This window comes from Herpailurus yagouaroundi, unplaced genomic scaffold (genome assembly GCF_014898765.1).
Source record: "Herpailurus yagouaroundi ecotype Mexico unplaced genomic scaffold, PumYag 187, whole genome shotgun sequence".
In the NCBI taxonomy this organism is placed as follows: Eukaryota; Metazoa; Chordata; class Mammalia; order Carnivora; family Felidae; genus Herpailurus; species Herpailurus yagouaroundi.
Window position 1 is genome coordinate 8,759,732 of NW_024412418.1, and position 16,903 is coordinate 8,776,634.

Consider the following 16,903-nt stretch of genomic DNA (forward strand, 5'->3'; position numbering starts at 1 on the left):
AGAAGGCCCAGTGTCGGCCCGGCTCCCCATCCTAAAGGTTTGGGAAGACACCCCCCGCCCCCGCTCCACCCACCACCCTTTACCTTTGCCCCTGGAGCCCCGCGCCCTCCGTGCCTCAGCTCCCCCCTTCTGCCCCACCCCCACCCAAGCAAGACCACCTTCTTCACAGCCACTATTTATTCTGCGTTCCTTTTTCTTTTTGTAAGAAACAGTCACAAAAACCAGTGCAAAACCATCAGTGTGGGCATCCTGTTTTATATTACAAAAACTCCTCTTGATATAGAATATAAAAGGGGGGGTTCACAGGAAATAAACATGATAAATTAGCTCTGCTATCTACTGGAAGGAACATTTACAGGTTTCAAAATAGACTTTCGACACGGGACCCATGGGGAAAGGGAAGAGGGGGCTTCTGGGAGATGGGGGTGCCGGGGCCTCAGCTGGTTCGGGGTATCCTGGCCGGGTCCCTTAGGTATGGAAAGGACGGACGAGAGCTTCGTAACCCCTCAGATGGGTTCCCTTTTCTAAGAGGCGGCAGCTTCGGAGCCGGAAGGTGGCTTTCAGTCTGGGGTTGTGTGACCAACAGGGTAGGGTTGTTTATCGGCCGTACGTGGACCAGCCCAGTTAGACCTCAGTGCCTGGGAAAGGCTCGGTCGAGCCAGACTGGCACGGACCTTGCCTTTTCATGCTTCAGAATGGCTGCAGACAGCCTTGCAAATAACGACCAGCCTGGGCCAATGCTACGGACTGCCTGCTTTGTCTTTCCGGCCCCAGCGTGGACAGTAGCCAGATAAGGGGCTCTTTGGCCCCCTTCTGGAAAGCCGTTAGGGATGAGTCTCATATGCACCCTTGAACCTGCCTCAGCCAGATATTCCTCCAGGACCCACCCTTCCTCCCCCTGAGGGGATGGACTGGACAGGAGGAGGGGGGTGAGTGCCAGATAGATGCCAGGCCCTCCTTACCTTGAAGGCCCCGGATTCTCCTGGGTGCTGTGGACCAGATGGGGCCCGGAAGTCTGGGATGCCCCTGGCCTAGAGCCACACAGTTGCCCAGTCAGACCCCGAGTCCCGCCCAGCCAGCTCTTTTTGTCAACCTTAGACAGGCCATTTGCCTCTGCTGGAGCCAAGCACGTGGGTGGGCGGGGCTGGAGAGGGGCATGCCCAAGGCCCCTCTCGGGCTGGGCTGGGGTTCCAGCTGCAGGGTCTCGGGGACGCCTATCGCTAGGGAGCCCACGGCATCATGTGTGGAATTGCCAGGACAGGCTGCTACAGGGACTCTATGGCAAGCCCCAGCTTGGAGACCACAAGGGGGACCTGGGACTAGAGGGGACAGCAGGAGGATGGGAGGGGGAAGGGGAGAGACAAGAGGAGGGTCGAAGCCAATCTTTACAGCAGGCACAGAACTGGGGCTGCATCTCTGAAGGGGGCAGGTGGCAGAGCAGAGAAGCACAGGGCTCCAGGCCACAGCTGTCTCTCTCCCACTGGCTGGAAAGCTGGAAGGGAGGCTGGAAGCTGACGCAGGGCCTGGGAGTCAGAACAGGCCCTTCCCAGACCCTGAAGAGGGACGTGGAGAGGAGGACAGGCGCCACGCCGCCCCTCCCCTTGCCAAGCCCGCGGCAGACATCACTAATCAAGCGTAAGTTGTCGGGCAGACACCAACTAGGATTACGCTGTCCCTTCCCTCGGACCCCAGGCCAAACCCCAGATCCTCTGACCAGCCTCCGGCGGTCACTCCTGATTCACTGGGGTCGAGGGATCTTGTAATACGGTCGCCGACAGCGGTCTAGGATGTAAGGCCTGTATGCGAGGAACTGATCGGTGGGCGCCTGTGTAGGCGTGAGTGAGTCTAGGGGACAACCTCTCCCTGCCCAAGCCTGGAAGAAACACACAGAAATGTGCTACGGACAGTGAAGGGACAGGAAAGCATGTCACAGCTGGAACGAGATGTCTTGGAGCTCTGTAGCCTGCAGAAAACGCATCTGGGGGAAGACGATGTGTGGCCTTAACACTTTGGGAAGGAGAAAGAGAACGTGGGATGCCATGGATGCAGCCAAAGAGAAACAGAGAACCCTAATGTGCAGTGAGCTGATGCTAAAAAGGCAGAGCAGTCCAAAGGCAGAAGGCTGTCTTGGGAGGTAGTAAGCTCCCCGTCCTTGGAGGTATGCAAGAAGACGGTGGCAAAGTCTTGCCAGAGAGCTTGTGGAAGATGTCCAAGCCTCAGTTCTGGGTGGGGAGAGGAGAACCAGATGATCCTGGGGGTTCCTTCCAGCCGGGGAACCACAGAGTTGGTGAACAGGGAAGGGGTTAGGCTTGTGGGCAGAGGTGGGCAGTGTGGCAAAGGGACGGTAGTGTGTGTTTGTGTGTGTGTGTGTGTGTGTGTGTGTGTGTGTGTCCCTGCAGGCTTAGAAAGAAGTGTGGGGGGTGGGGCGGGAGGAGAGCAGGGGCAATGGTCCGTAATTTTGTCGGCTGTGGGCCTGGGAAGTTCCTGACCAGTCTGCCCTCTCTCTCTCTCGGGAAACCAGGACGCTGAGACTGACAGAGCCCTGGAAGCGGCGAGAGGCAGCCTAGGGATGAGTGGGTTCCAGTTCACAATTGTCACGCACGTGCTGTGTGACTGTGAATGACAAACTGCCCCTCTCTGGGCTTTCCGGATTATTCGATCCAACAGATGGGGGAAGCGAGGACCCTGCCAGCTAGGCCGTTTTCAGATCCAGCGTCTGTAGCCCACTCTTGGCCCCAGCCCGAGGCAGGGGCAACTCCATCCTCAGAAGACCAGGGCTCCAGCGTAGGTTCCAAGTCCTCGGGGACACGGTGCCCGAGTCTCCCAGGGGGCCCCTGGGCTTTGTCGATCTGAGAGTTGCTTCTGCCTCCTTGTTGCCTCGATCCTCCCGTTCTTGGCACCTGGAGCTGAGGAGAAGGCCCAGGCCCGGGGCTGCTAGGGGCTGGCGGGGCTGAGGAGGGAACCTGGGCTTGGGGTTCCTTTGGTCTCTGGTCCAGAGTGCTCCCTGGGTTCAAGCGCCGGGGCCCTCGCAGAGAGCCCGGAGTCCAGGCGGGGTACGTCAGTCCATTTTCTTGTCTTCATTTTGTTTTGTTAAAAAAATAGCTATTTTCCTCTGCCCCTTCCTCTGGCCACTCAGGATGGCTTCACCTCCTCCCCTGGGGGCAAGAGGGCAAGGACACCGGGGAGGGGAGGGTGTTGGGTGCCGGGCAGTGGTGGCGGGTGAGGCTTCAGGCTCCAGGTCACGCCCTCTACTGGATGCCCCGGAAGAGACACATGGCAAAGATCATGGCGAAAAGCTGCAGAGGAAGTCGAAGTTGGCTTGTCAGGCTGGCCTCCCAGCCCTGCGCTGGGCTGTCCCACCCCGACGGGAAGCAGCCATCGGCCGTGGGACAGGAAGGGGGCCCACCCATCACTCAGCACCCTCCCGCAGTAGGGGTTCCTGACACTCCTTGGGGGCAAGCCCTCCGCATGGTCCCCTTTGTGCAGCGTAGTCACGGAAAGAAGGGAGCTTCGGACATGGGTGCAAATCCAGCTCCCCTATTTGCCAGCAGCAACCTTGGGCCCAACATGTCCCTTCTCTGGCCTGGGCATGTACTGGAGCTTACCACGTGCCGGGCACATTTCCAAGTGCTTTCCCAAACACCTTTTACAGAGCAGGAGGCAAGACACAGAGAGGTCATGCAACTCACCTAAGGTCACACAGCTGCAAGTGAGGGAGCTGGGGTTTGAGTCTAGGCATTCTGACCCCACAGCCTATGCTCCCAAGTCCCACACACTCCGCCTTCTAGCTCACAGGAGGGTGGTAAGATGAAATAGAAGGTGATCAATGACCCAACGAGGCCTGTTCTCTAGTAGATGATTAGTAGAAAGTTACCAGGATCATTATTAATAGGCAAGGGCGATGTAGCCCTTCCCAGAATTGAGAGCACAGTCACGGAACACCTACCTAAGGGCCCTGGGGTGTTGGGGGCAGGCAGAGACCCAGATTCAGGGATGCCCCTCTGGCCAGAATGGCCGATGCCCCCACGGTCAGGGCTCTTGCAAGTTGCACAAGGGACAGTCCCTAGAGCCCAGGCTCATGGCCAGATCTCCGGGAGGGGAAGCGAGGCTGGGACAGGGATACAGTTAAGGTCCCTCCTCCCGGAGCAGGGTTCTGCCTCCCATAGGGGGTCACAGCTGGGCTTGGGGGCTGGGGGTGAGGAGGACGGCGGATCAAGAATGCAGACATTGTCTAACGAGCCCCCCGCATCCCCCCCCCAGGCAAGCAGTCCCCATCCTCCGCAACCTCCACAACGCCAGGAGCAAGGACGAAGGACGGCCCGGGGGGGGGGGGGGGGGGGGACACGGTTAGCAGCGCCATCTTGCAGAGAAGTAATCTGTGGCTCAGAGGCCCTGTGTGGGGAGAGGCAGAGCCGGGAGTTGAAAAGAGTCCTTCCTGCGCGGGGCACACCCCCGCCATTTCCGCAGTCCCAGCGCAGATTTATCTGCTTCTCGCTCACTGTGTCCTCCCGCGAGAGAACTTCCCCTGGAGCGCTGCTGGCAAGCAGGGGCTCAATCTAGGCTTGCTGAATGAACGGATGAATGAATGAAGGACCCCTCCCGCTCCCCCATCCCCCATCCCCCACCCTGAAAGCTGCTCATGGTGCCGGGCATTCGAGACGTCCCCGAAAGGAGGGACGGGGAGGCTGGGGCTCCGGCCGCCTGACTTCGTTTCCCCGCTGGCAGAGGCCCGGGAGCGGTCCTTCCTGCAGACGGCCAAGCGTGGGCTAAACGCGGTCAGTCCAAACTCCAGCAGTAGCGGGGGCTTGAGACCCAGGAAGGGGGCGGGGAGAAGGGAGGGGCAGCTCCGCTCCTCGGCTGAGGTGCCCCCTGGTGGCGGCGGCCGGAGTCTGCAGCTGCCTGCCTTTTGACGGGGGTTCCGGGACTGGCGCGAAGGGGTTAATCAAGACCGCCCTTGGGAGGTGGACAAGGCCTCACAGGTCCCGAACCCCCCCCCCCCCCCCAACAAAGAGCCTGATCTAGAAGCACAAGCCGCAGCCCTTTCCTCAAGGCAGCGGTGTTGATTCTCAGTTACGAGTTCACTCTGGACCTTGGGGGACCTTGGGGGAGGATTAGGCAGAGAGGAACCGCGAGGGGGGCAGTGGGAGGAGGATGGGGGGGGTGACTCTCGGAGCCTGCCCACTCACTGCTGGAGACTTGCTCGGATGAGACCAGAGTCCCAACAGCGACTCGGGCAGCAGACAGGCACAGCGGGGCCTATACTGTCCCTACAGCAGGGAGCCAATTTGGTCCCAGATTTAGGATGTGGAGGCAGAGGTAGGCTGGGGGGGGGGGGGTGTGTGTGCAGGGCACGGGGGATCTCCCCAAGACCCCGCGTGTGCCTTGCTTCCGGGGGACCCGCGGAAGTGGGGGCCTCTACTTACCTCTATGGCCAGCACCCCTATGGCGAGGGCTCCAGCCAGGTAGACGTAGGTTTCAAAGGTGTTGAGGATCACGGTGTAACAGCCCTGGGAGGGAAGGACCAGAGGTGAAGACACAGCCGGAGAGTCAGTGCAGAATCAGGACCGAGGTACGAAGCCTGGGAACTGGCACGTGACCGGCCCCATGGCTCAGGCAGCAGCAATCCACCGTTTGGTGGGGGTGGGGGGTGGGAGGGGGTGGGAGGCAGGAGGCCTCCCAACAGCAATCTGGCAGCAATACACCGGAGACCCTCGCGACCCTCGAGGTCCCCTCTAAACGGATGAATGCTTTCGTAAGCAGTCCTGGGCATATACGAACTGGGATAGAGGTGGATACCGACACAAGGAGAACGTGGGTGTGGTCCTGCTGACGCCCTCGCCTTGGGTCCTCACTGTGCTCCAGCCCACCCCAGGGCCTTTGCACGTGCTGCTCTCACTCTCTGGCTTGGAACACTTTTCCCATGCCAGGAGGATGAGGGTGTAGCACTTTATGTCAAGAGTCACAGCAGCACCCACATTCACAACCTGCCAGGAAGCAGGTAGGGAGCGCTGGGGATAAAGCAGAGAAACAGTGATGCTGTGAGGAGAGAAGACTTAGTATCACCCCGACAGATGGGGAGTATGTACGACTTCCTATTGGTGGTCACCACTCTGGCCTGGAGTCGCGTTCTAGCAAGGTCATCATCTACTGGGAAGCCCCCCGATTTGTTTCCAGCAGGGGAACACGTTCTTGACTTGCTTGGGGGGCCATCTTGACCCAGGGAAGGCTGAGGAATGAGCTGGAGAAGCCGCCTTGGAGGGTCTGACTCTCCCAGTGGGGGAATCTGAGCACTCATCACAGGTCACCTTCTTTCGGGATTTCTTCATTTCTTTTCATTGGAGCTCAATGGTCAACGGCGGTGGGCTAATTCAACGTCCACAGACAGGGGCCTTCTGCCTTGGCCTCTGGTGGCCACGTAACTGAGTCCCGGCCATCAAGATCTATGCAGATGTCTACCGGGGCTTTCTGGAAGGATGGTGTGCCCCACTTTCCCCTGCTCTGTGTCTTAAACATGGGTGGGGTACCTGGAGCTATGACAGCCATTTTGCCACCGTGGACTGATATGTACAAAGAAAGGCCACAAAGATCACAGAGACCAGGCTTTGACTGACAGGACAAAGCTACCAACTTCCAGAACTCTTGCTGTGTGTAAAACACAAAGGGAATTTGCATAAGCCTCTTTAGTGGGGATTTCAAGTCCGTGCATTCAGACGTTTTGCTCACCGACTGTGATGGGGTGCAAGGCAAAGTCAGAAATGCACACCGGGCTTTAGGAAGGAGTCCTTCCACAGAGGCTTTTGAAAGGAAGAATGCCCAGGAGGGATACGAGCATCTCAGAAAAGGATCCCAGAAGTCAATCTCGGGGGAGAAGAGTCAACATAAAGGGCTAATGTAGCTGCACAGGGACCTCCCCGATGAGCTGATTCCAAAGCCATGCCCAGGAGATGGAAGAAGGTGTCATGATCAAGGATGAGTCCACAAATGGGCAGCCTCTGAGGATAAAGCCCGAAAGGAACAGGCCCCAGCAAAAGCCTCCCTGAATAACTGACCAGTGGCCTTAGGACACAGGTTTGGCTGTGGGCACCAGGAGGCCCAAACAGCAGTGCCTTCAACCAGCCAGAAGTTCATTTGTCTTTCATATTAAATCCCAAGCTCTGGTGGCCCGTCTGCTCCACGGAGTGGTCAGGGGCCCGGGCTCCTCTTGTGATGCTCTGACATCCTGGGGGGCCACCCTCTGCTGCCAGGTCCCAGATGGCTGTCACCAGAGCTCCATTCCAGCCAGGGGGGAAAAGGAGTAGGGGTGGGCACAGTGCCTCCTCTTAAGGACCTAACACAAGTTGTACACATCACTTCTGCTCGCCTGCCCTTGGCTGCTGCGAGGTCCCTTGGCCCAGCTGCAGGGCAGTAGGATGTGCTGCCTTTCCCTGGTGGTTATGGGGTCTAATAGACCCCGTCTTTCCAGGGAGAACGGCCAGCAGTGTGTGCCACAGCATGAGGAATCTGAGGTCCAGAGAGGGTGTCACAGCAGGCGGCAATCCAGGCCCGCCTGACATCAAAGCCTGAACACCTCCCCCAGGCCCCCCTCCACATCCTAAAGCCTCCCCTCGAGGCTGAGACCCAGCCTCTCAGGGGCCCTCCCTACTCCAAGCTCACAGTGGCCTGACCCCCAGGGCCCTTGTGAATCCTCTGACATGGCACAGGCATGTGCAGGGGACAGGAGCTGAGGTGCTGAGCTCCAAGCTGAATGGCCTCCTGGGTCGGCCAGGGTCAGGCCTCAGTCAGGCCCCTTCGTTGAGGCTCTAAGAAGCTTGCCCTGAGGCCCCCACCCCAGTCCCTTCTAGCTCCTGTCTAGGTTTTATTTTCTTTATAGCAATCATTACCATGTGAAAGTACGACTTAGTTTGCTAGACTGTGAGCCCCACAGGGACAGGGGCCTTGTCTCCTGTTCCCTGCTGTGTCCCCTGCATCTGCAACTCTCCCAGGAGATCCTCATCAAAAGCCTAACCAAGGGAGGGGCATGGGGCAGGCACCGGGTTCATCCCTGCTCCCCTCTCCCACCCCCACCCCACCCCTGCCTTGCCTGGTCTCACACACACACCCCAGGGGCTGGGGGCCCGGTGGGGGGAGAGCACTCGGAGGGAAGGAGGAATCAAGTACAAGGGCACTGTCCGTCTCACAGTGCGGGGGGGCCAGGGGGAGGTGGGGCAAAGCAGGGGCCAGAGAAGCCTCTTCTTCCTGCAAGAAGAGGAAAGGGTTTCTTCCCAGACTGAGATCAAGTCCTTGGGTTGCAAGAGAAGCAGAGTCTGGTAGTTTCCCTGACCTTGGGGATGGAGGGGGGAGGAGCCTTGCTCTCTCGGGGTCGGGAGGTGCTTCTAGACAGCACATGTGAGTTTCCCCCAGAATCAGGGCTAAGGAGGGGCCCCCACTATGTAATTCAGGGGCTGACTCCCGACCTGCATTATCGGAAGCTCGGGGAGTGCTCTGCCTAGAACACTGGAAAACTCCTACTCACCCTTTAACCCCAGACAAAACGCCCACCCCTCCGGCCTCTGCTATCGCTGGCCCATCTGCTCCCCTCGTCCTTCCTCTACTTTGGTTGGGCCCCAGGGGCTTGGATGGAGCTTCATCAGCCCCCATTCGGGAGTTGCACATGGCAGCCGACACTTCCAGAGGATTTCTGGGACGACTTCAGACCCTCTGTGCCGACGCGGCCACCTGCCCGGCTCTGGCCATCGCAGCCCCTGCCTGGGGGAGCAGGGCCCGGTACCTGCTTGTTCAGGAACAGGTCTCTTCCCAGAAGGCACTCCTCCCTGCTCAGCAGGACCCCGTCCCGAGTCTGGGGCTCTCTCCGGCAGCAGGCCTCCGGGACCTCGGCACTGTCCAAAGTCAGCAGTCGGAAAACCGATGCGAACCTGAAATCTTCAGGCCCGTTGACCCCACAGCAACCAAACTAGGAGGAGAGCACAGGGACAGGTCTGGTGGGTGGGGGCTGGACCCAGGGGCAGAGATGGGCAGACAGCCACTCCCAAGGCCACCATCAGGCAGGGCGGTAGAGAGGGTCAAGACCAGCTTGGGTTCTATCTGCTCCTCCTGTGTGACCCTGGGAAAGTCACTCGACTTCTCTGAGCCTTCAGCGCCCTCATGTGTCAAGCAGAGGTGGAGGTGGCAATAACAACCCCTACCTCACGAGGCATCAGCACCCAATAAACTCCTGCTGCGATTACCGTCACTGACAATTACAGTTGTCTGAGGACTCAGGTCAGGGGTAGCAAACGGGTTTCAGCCGGAGCCTGGACTGCATTTGCTGGGCCGTTAGTAAGGGCCCAGAATGCTGTACGGATGCTGAGTCCCAGGCCAAGCCGGGCTCAGTGGGCCGGCCCTGACTGATCACGGATGCAGGCACTTGAGCAAAGCGGGCTCTGGAGGCCAGACACTGGCCGCCCTGGGCATCGTGGCTCTGAATGCTCACGGCATCCCTGGGGGAGTCACTCACCGTGATCATGACGGAGTTCCAGGTGGCAGAGAAGACGTCTGTGTCGTTGTTGCCCTGGTAGTGCTTGGTGAGCTCCTTGGTGAAGAACTCTCGGGTGAGCTGGGGGAAGAGGCAGAGGGCAGGCTAAGACCCCCGCCCAGCAGCGCGGTGCAGCCCACCCCGTCCAGGTCTCTTCAGCTGCTTCCGGAGGGGAGGGAAGGCCTGAGGGCCCCGCGCAGGGGATCCTCCTAACTTGGGGTGGCCCCTTAGTCCCCACTCCAGGGCCTGTGGCCTCCCCGTATCGGCTCACTGGCACGAAAGGGAAGCCTCCCCACACACCCCTCAGTGAGCCCGAGGCCAGGGCACGCTGGGAACCTCTCTCAGCCCTGCGGTCATTTCTCAGATGCAGAGTTTATCCACGATGGGCAGCTTGCCATCCTGAGCTGTCCCCCAGAGCCGGGGGATCCCCTGGGTCCCAGCCCCGGGGTCCCAGCCCCTGAAGACACCACAGTGTGGGGCAGGGAGTCTGCAAATCCAGTTTCCAGAGGTGTCCTTGGAAGTTGCTCCTGCCCTCAAAATATTCTCCTGGGGTCTAACCACCCTCCTTCTTGCTGCAGTGAAGGGGCAGGGCCCTGCGTGGTGCCCAGTCGGAGGCTCCCTTCCCTGCCCACATGGCTGCCTCCTCCTCCTGTCTGTCCCCTGCTTGCCTCCTCCCCTCCCCCAGGCCGGCTTGCGTCTCTTAGCCCCTAACCCCCTCCTTTCCAGGCCCCCTTTGGCTGCAGTGGCTGGTCCTACAGACTCAGGGGAGGGAGCTGGTGCCCCTGGTGGTTGGAGTCCCTGGAATAAGGTGGCTGGTGGGGACAGTTTGTCCAAACTGGACACTGGCCAGGCCTCCAGCGAAAGTGCTCTGTTCTCCTGCACATCACTGGACCTGGGGGACAGCCTCTCTGACTGTCCTCAGACTGTCAAATGACTACTGCTGGGTACGGTGTGGAATGGAAGGTTCCAGAATCAGGTGTGGGGTTGTATCAGGTGCTTCGGAAGGGCGGAGACCCTTAAGGACCCTCCGATTCTGCCCTCTGGAAAAACTCTTGCAGGAAGAGGGTCGCTGGGGTTGTGGGGCCGCGAAGCGGGGCCGGGGCACGTGGGCCCGGACGTACGTTTTCCCTGAAGATGAAGGCCAGGATGGCCGCCGAGAGCTCCGCCAAGAAGATGATGAGGATGAACAGGAAGAACTGCAAAGACAAGAGGCAGGCTCGTGAGCCCTGAGGGCCGCGGGGAGGGGCCCGGCGGCCGCTGGCGGATGCCCCCTTCCGCTTGTTACACAACTGACGAAATGCACCGGTTTGTTTTTTTTTTTTTCCCAACGTTTTTATTTATTTTTGGGACAGAGAGAGACAGAGCATGAACGGGGGAGGGGCGGAGAGAGAGGGAGACACAGAATCGGAAACAGGCTCCAGGCTCCGAGCCATCCGCCCAGAGCCCGACGCGGGGCTCGAACTCCCGGACCGCGAGATCGTGACCTGGCTGAAGTCGGACGCTTAACCGACTGCGCCACCCAGGCGCCCCAAAATGCACCGGTTTTATAAGACTAAGGAACTTCACCGCCATAGGTGCGACATTTTTTCATAATAAGCATGCCCACAATCCATCTTTGGGGTCAGCAAGTCTGCAACACAAATACGGAAAAGTAAGCAAACAAATAAGCCTTCTGCGCCAACAGCACCGCTTCGACGATACCCCTTGTTCAGCGTTCAGTGTGAGCGATGGCACCGGGTAGCCCCGGAAGGCGGTCTGTGCTGACCTGGTGGGGCCCTGTACCACCCACGTGGTACACGCTGTGGAAACCCTGGGTTCCCGGGGGACCCCGGACCGGCTCTCCACACCCTGCCAGCCCCAGCACCCCCTCTCCCTGCCTTGTGGTCTCTCGTTCCCAGGGGCAGAGGGGAGGTGATAGGGATCTTCAGCCATGATAAAGGAGCGAGATGGGAGGCGAGGTGATGCGTCTGTCAACATCCGAGAACCCAGGGCCGGAGGTGGAAGTCTGACAGACCCTTCTCTGCTCTACTCCTTGTATTTCTCGATGTTCCCCAAAGTATCCATAATGCCTCTTGTCTCGGGCCCTCACCCCCTGCACTCCCTGTCCCGGGAAGGCCCCTCCCTTCCTCGCCCATCAGCTCCTCATTTTCCAGACCAGGTGGAGCCCAGCCCCTCGCCGGTGAGAAGCCTCCCCTGTCTCCTGCCTCCCTGACATCACAGGGCCCCGTGGACGTGTGTGCACAGCAGCGGCCACCCCCACCCCCCACCCCTCCGCTAACATCAGCAGCACAGGCTGTGACTTCGCGTGTTGCGTTCCCGATGCCCGCCAGCACAGGTGTGGGAGCATGGCTATCAGATGAACGAACACGTCCGTGAGTGACCCACTCACCATAATGACCTTGTCATCTGCTACATCTCAGACCCCGGCCATTACGGGCACCGTTTTGGCAGAAGGCTGCTGGCGGAAGAAACGGGAAATGACTTTGCCTCCGTTGCTCGGCATTGCTGGCACCCTTGGCATTTCCAGTCTGTGATCACACAGTGTGGTCCTGCCGTTGTCAACCCACCTAGAGGCCACCAGCAGAGGACCCAGCCCCCAGTGCCCACGGAGACTCAGCTCGAGAATGCCAGAGCAAACCCTTCCTCTTCACTCAGCTGTGCCTTCTGGGCACCACACGATGTCTTCTCTCTCTGCTGGAGGGCATGCTTCAGGACTGGCCTGAGGGATTCTCCCGAACCCTGGGGGTCTGCTTCCGGAAGGTCAGCGGCAGGCTTGCTGGGGTCTGGGGGGCAGAGCTCCCTAACCGGAGGGGGGAGTCACAGAGGGCCTCTTGTGCCCCAGGCTGCGACAGCCACGGTCCATTCCGCAGCCCCACAGCCCCCACTTCCACCAGAGGCTCTGCAGCCCCGTGACAGTGACAGAGGGCCCTGGCGGGGCTCCTGGCACTTCCATTTGGCTGGAGACGCACGGCCATCCGGCTCTGTTTCTCGTGGCCACCGCGAGAGCCCCTCCCTGCCCCCTGCCCTCTTGGTGGAGCTGCTGGAAGTTCTCAAGCTGGCAAGGAGTAGCCCCAGAAACGGTTTCCATCCTCGGCGAGGCAACTGAGCTGGCCCTGGCTATCGATCACAGCTTAGACAGTTATAAAGTATGGATGAGACCGAGCTCGAGCATCGCGCACGCCGTGTGCCCATCGCGCTGGGAGTGTGCTGCCTTCCCGGATGACTTAGCAGGACCTTGCTTAGCTGGTGCAGGCACAGCGTACGGATGCTCAGATGGTGGCTCAGAACCAAGAGGCAGGCATGGCCTTCCTGAGGACACGTGTGGGCGAGTTCTGAAAAAATAATAGTCGCTACCACCTATTGACAGCTCACCGCCTAGGCGCCGCGGATCTTACGTGACTCATTTCTTTGGATGCTCTCGGCAGCCTGGGGAAGCAGATGCTGTGACTGTCCACACCTCCGGCTTACCGAGGGGGAGACTGGGACCCCGAGGGGGTAGTACTGTGACCAAGCTGGCCCAGCTGGTAGGCGGTGCACCTGGATAAGCGTGGGAACTCTGATTCTAGAACACAGCCTCTGAACACCGTGTCACCACAGACCCTGTAAGAGCCTCTAGGTCTTAAGACTTGACAGATTGCTGGGGCGCCTGGGTGACTCAGTTGGTCGAGCATCCGGCTTCGGCTCAGGTCATGATCTCGCAGTTTGTGGGTTCGAGTCCCGCATCGGGCTCTGTGCTGACAGCTCGGAGCCTGGAGCCTGTTTCTGATTCTGCGTCTCCCTCTCTCTCTGCCCCTCCCCTGCTTGCACGCTCTCTCCCTCTCAAAAATACACATCAAAAAAAATTTGTAGGACTTTTCAGATTGCCTGTAGGGTCTCTTGTGGACAACCCAATTCTTTGAGTTTCACATTTATCCAGTGGTTGCATGTGCTAGGAACAGAGTGAAGCAAGATGCTCATTTTCTCACTGAGCCACAATCACAACACCATGGCTGGGAAAGAGGTACCCTCACCTTCATGTTACATAGGAGGAGTCTAGGTTCAGAGACGTTAAGTAACTGCCCTCAGGTCACACAGCCAGGAAGTAGCAGAGCAGACATTGGAAGGTAGACTTTTCTGACTCCAAAGCCCATGCTCTTATCAGACCTCTAAGACCACTTCCTCTCTGTCCCTTCATTCCAGGGCTATTCACTGAGCACCTGCTTTGTGCCAGGCACGATGCGAGGTACTAGCAAACCACTATGCAGAAGGCAGATGTGGCCCCCAACTTCCTGCAGTGAACGTTGAGCCAAGGTTCACGACTCATGAGATGGAATTTAAGAATGAACCTAGTAACTTGAAGGAGGAAGGGGGCCTGCATATCTCCTTGCCTGGAGCAGGGTTTCATCAAGCGCAGGGACCGAGGGGTGATTTGAGTGTGTGTGAGCAGGTCACCTGAAGCAAAGCAAGGGCTGTGGTGCCACTTCTGCCACTCTGCCTTCTCCGGCATGAAGCAGCTTCCTCTTGCTGAACAGAGTTCCCATCTGGAGGGCCTTCCCCTGGACCTGGCCACGGGGCTTGTCCTGACGCCTCCCCGGGGCTTCCCATCTGGGGGCGAGGCCTTTCCCAGGGTTTCTGAGTTAATCTCACCTCATCCCATTTGCCTAAAGACACATTTGCCAGTAATTCCTGAGCATCAAATGTACACCACTTTGCTTAGGATTTTGGAAACACTAACCGAGGGACGGAAATGGCAATTTTGCCCACCTGCGAGCACTGCCAGGGTTTTCTAGCCCATCTGCCTACTGGCCCATCTACTCTCAGTTCTCATTCGAATAAATGTTGACCAAATTTACACGCTTGATGTGCCATTCAGCTCATTTATCTCTTCTAAATACACTCATTTCTTTTCGCTGTGCTCCTTTCCTAAAATGTAGCAAGCCTTTGTCAGAAAATATTTTTAAAAATTTCTGAATCATTAAATTGGTGAAGAACCGTCTGCAAACGACTCCTAGGTAAGCCACTACGGAAAAGGGATGCCACGAGATGTCCATTACAGGCGGAAACTGTCCCGTTGTATGTGGAAATGCTGTGAAATTGATCAACGGGAGCGTTTGGAAACTGTATCTTTAGAGAAATTGATCAGTGGGTGACGCAGTCATTAGGTTCGTGGGTCGGCCGGGGCGGGGGGGGGGGGGGTGATGGGGCCCTGGGGTTTCAGACTCAGAGCAGTGGGGGAGGGGCAGCTCAGTTACCCCCACCCCCGGCCTCCTCCTCTGCTGTGGTGGCTGACATCACTTCCTCTTGGTCCTGTTCGTGACAAGTCTTGCCTCCCTTCCTGAAGGTGGAGGAGCAGGGGTCTCAGGATTCTCGAGGGACCTGAGTGGCTACCTGTAGAGAGACTCTGTGCCCCTCTTCAGCGGGAGCCACCGCATGGCCGGTCCAGGTTAGAAAACAGAAGTGGCTCTTCTTAATTTTTAGGTCATGAGGTCATGAATCTATTTGAAAACCTTCCTGAAGCTGCGGGGTCTGTCCCCAGAAACATGCATGTGCATACAACACACACACACACACACACACACACACACACACACACAGCACATATGTACACGCACACAAAGCCCTAACCTAATATTTTGTACATATTTTTAGGTGAATTTCAGACATGGGAGTCCATTTTAGGTGAGGGGCCCTTCGACTAGCCCTGGTCTGAGAGACAGGGGACCTCCCCCATGGGTCCAAGAGTACCCTGCTTCTTTTGGGGTGCCTGGGTGGCTCAGTCGGTTAAGCGTCCGATTTCGGCTCAGGTTGTGATCTCATGCTTCATGGGTTCGAGCCCTGTGTCGGGCCCTGTGCTGACAGCGCGGAGCCTGGAGCCCGTTTTGGATTCTGTGTCTCCTTCGTCTTTCTGCCTCTCCCCCGCTAGCACTCTGTCTCTTTGGGGGGCAGGGGGAAGAGTATCCTGCTTCTGACTTGCACTGTGGCCTCAAGCTAATAGGTGCTGGGCTTCAGAGAGAGGAGGAGGAGGGGGGATGGGAAGGGAGGGGGAGTGGGGAAGAAGGGAGGGGAGGGGAGGATTAGAAGATAGGAGGGAAGGGAAGGGGACACAGGGGAAGTAAGGAGAGAGGGGCAGAGACTAGGAGAGGGATAAGGAAAGGCAGCAGGAATAGAAAGCAAGAGATTAAGAAGCAGAGAGACGGAGGCAGAGAAAGATCAAGAAAAGAAAGAGAGGAATGTAGACAGAAAAGGAAGGAAGGAGAAGGTGGCAGAGGAGAGGGGTGGAAGGGGCTAATTTAAGGTTCCAAAGACCAGGCTCTGGCCACAGCTAGGACTCGGCTCTTCCTTGGGGGACTTGGAGTGCACCTCAGTTGGTCTCTGGGCTTGGTCTTCCCCCTTAAGCGCCAGGGACTGATGTATCCATTCACTGGCAGGCTCAGAGGCTGCCACTTCATGGGAGGACTTTTGAGGGCCCCAGCCTGCTCCAGTCCAGCACCCTGGCCTGGTCCCCTGTCTTGAGGTCAAGGATGAGCCCCAGGGGCTGAGGTGAGGGGGGAAAGGGAGGTGGGCCTCACCAGGCACCCATATCCCAGCTCCTTTTAAAGTCCCCTTGGGCTCCCAAGCCAACATTGGCACCGGCTGGCACTGCAGAAGGTGGCCCGCCAGGGGGCGCCCGCAGGTTTCTTAGTTTCTCTCCAAACGAAAAGTTTGCGGTGTTCAGGCTGCTGTAGGCCAAAGGGACCCAGGGCTCCCAAATCACACATTTCACTGCTGATTTCACTTCCTGTCTGGGATATGGGCAATGTCACCGTGACATGAATAGAGGCCACCCCATCTGTTCTGGTCTGGAGAGGAGGCATTGTGGCAAATCTCTGCTCGCCAAAGCGGCAGGAGCAGATAACCTTGCAAGGAAGCCCTTCTGCCGACCAGCCGCGCCTCCCCGTCGCCGGACTCCTGACCCCTCCATCCACTCACCCACGAGGGGCACCTGCACGCTGACCCATCCACACACATGCCTCATGGAGAAGGACTGGGCTCAAACTAGAAGCTCTCCGGGCCTGGGCGCCCACTGGACTTCACCGGGGAGGAAGGCCAGGAAAGTAGGTGCGGGCCCAAAGGACCCCCGCCCACGGGAACACGGAAGGTCAGAGAAACAGAACGTCCACTGCTCGCCTCATTTGGCTCCAACCTATAGCTAAGCCGCCCCCTGATGAGCAAGCAAAGGCATTAAAGCTCAGAGAGGCTTAGAAACTAGGCCCGAGTCACATCATTAGTGAGGGCTCTGAGCAGGGTGTGCGCTCAAACCCAGGCCCGCCGCACGGCCGGCCACATGCCTGCCTGCCTGCCTGCCTGCCCCTGTGTGGCCTGCAATAGCCGTTCAGGGACCATTTATTTAACGAATAAAGAGATTTCAGAGAT

At 58.4% G+C, this 16,903-nt stretch overlaps 1 protein-coding gene across 4 annotated transcripts in view; it reads right to left on the minus strand.

Moving 5' to 3' along the window:
- Nucleotides 1-225: 225 nt before the first annotated feature.
- TSPAN18 (tetraspanin 18) overlaps nt 226-16,903 on the minus strand; it is a 186,260-nt gene continuing 169,582 nt past the window's right edge. For all 4 annotated transcript variants that reach the window (XM_040495371.1, XM_040495370.1, XM_040495372.1 and 1 more), the window contains 5 exons: nt 10,633-10,707; nt 9,494-9,592; nt 8,768-8,950; nt 5,424-5,507; nt 226-3,296 (listed from right to left, as the gene is read on the minus strand). In XM_040495371.1, coding sequence (XP_040351305.1) covers nt 3,249-3,296; nt 5,424-5,507; nt 8,768-8,950; nt 9,494-9,592; nt 10,633-10,707 — 489 coding nt within the window. In that variant the 3' untranslated portion in view covers nt 226-3,248. The remainder of the gene's footprint in view (nt 3,297-5,423; nt 5,508-8,767; nt 8,951-9,493; nt 9,593-10,632; nt 10,708-16,903) is intronic.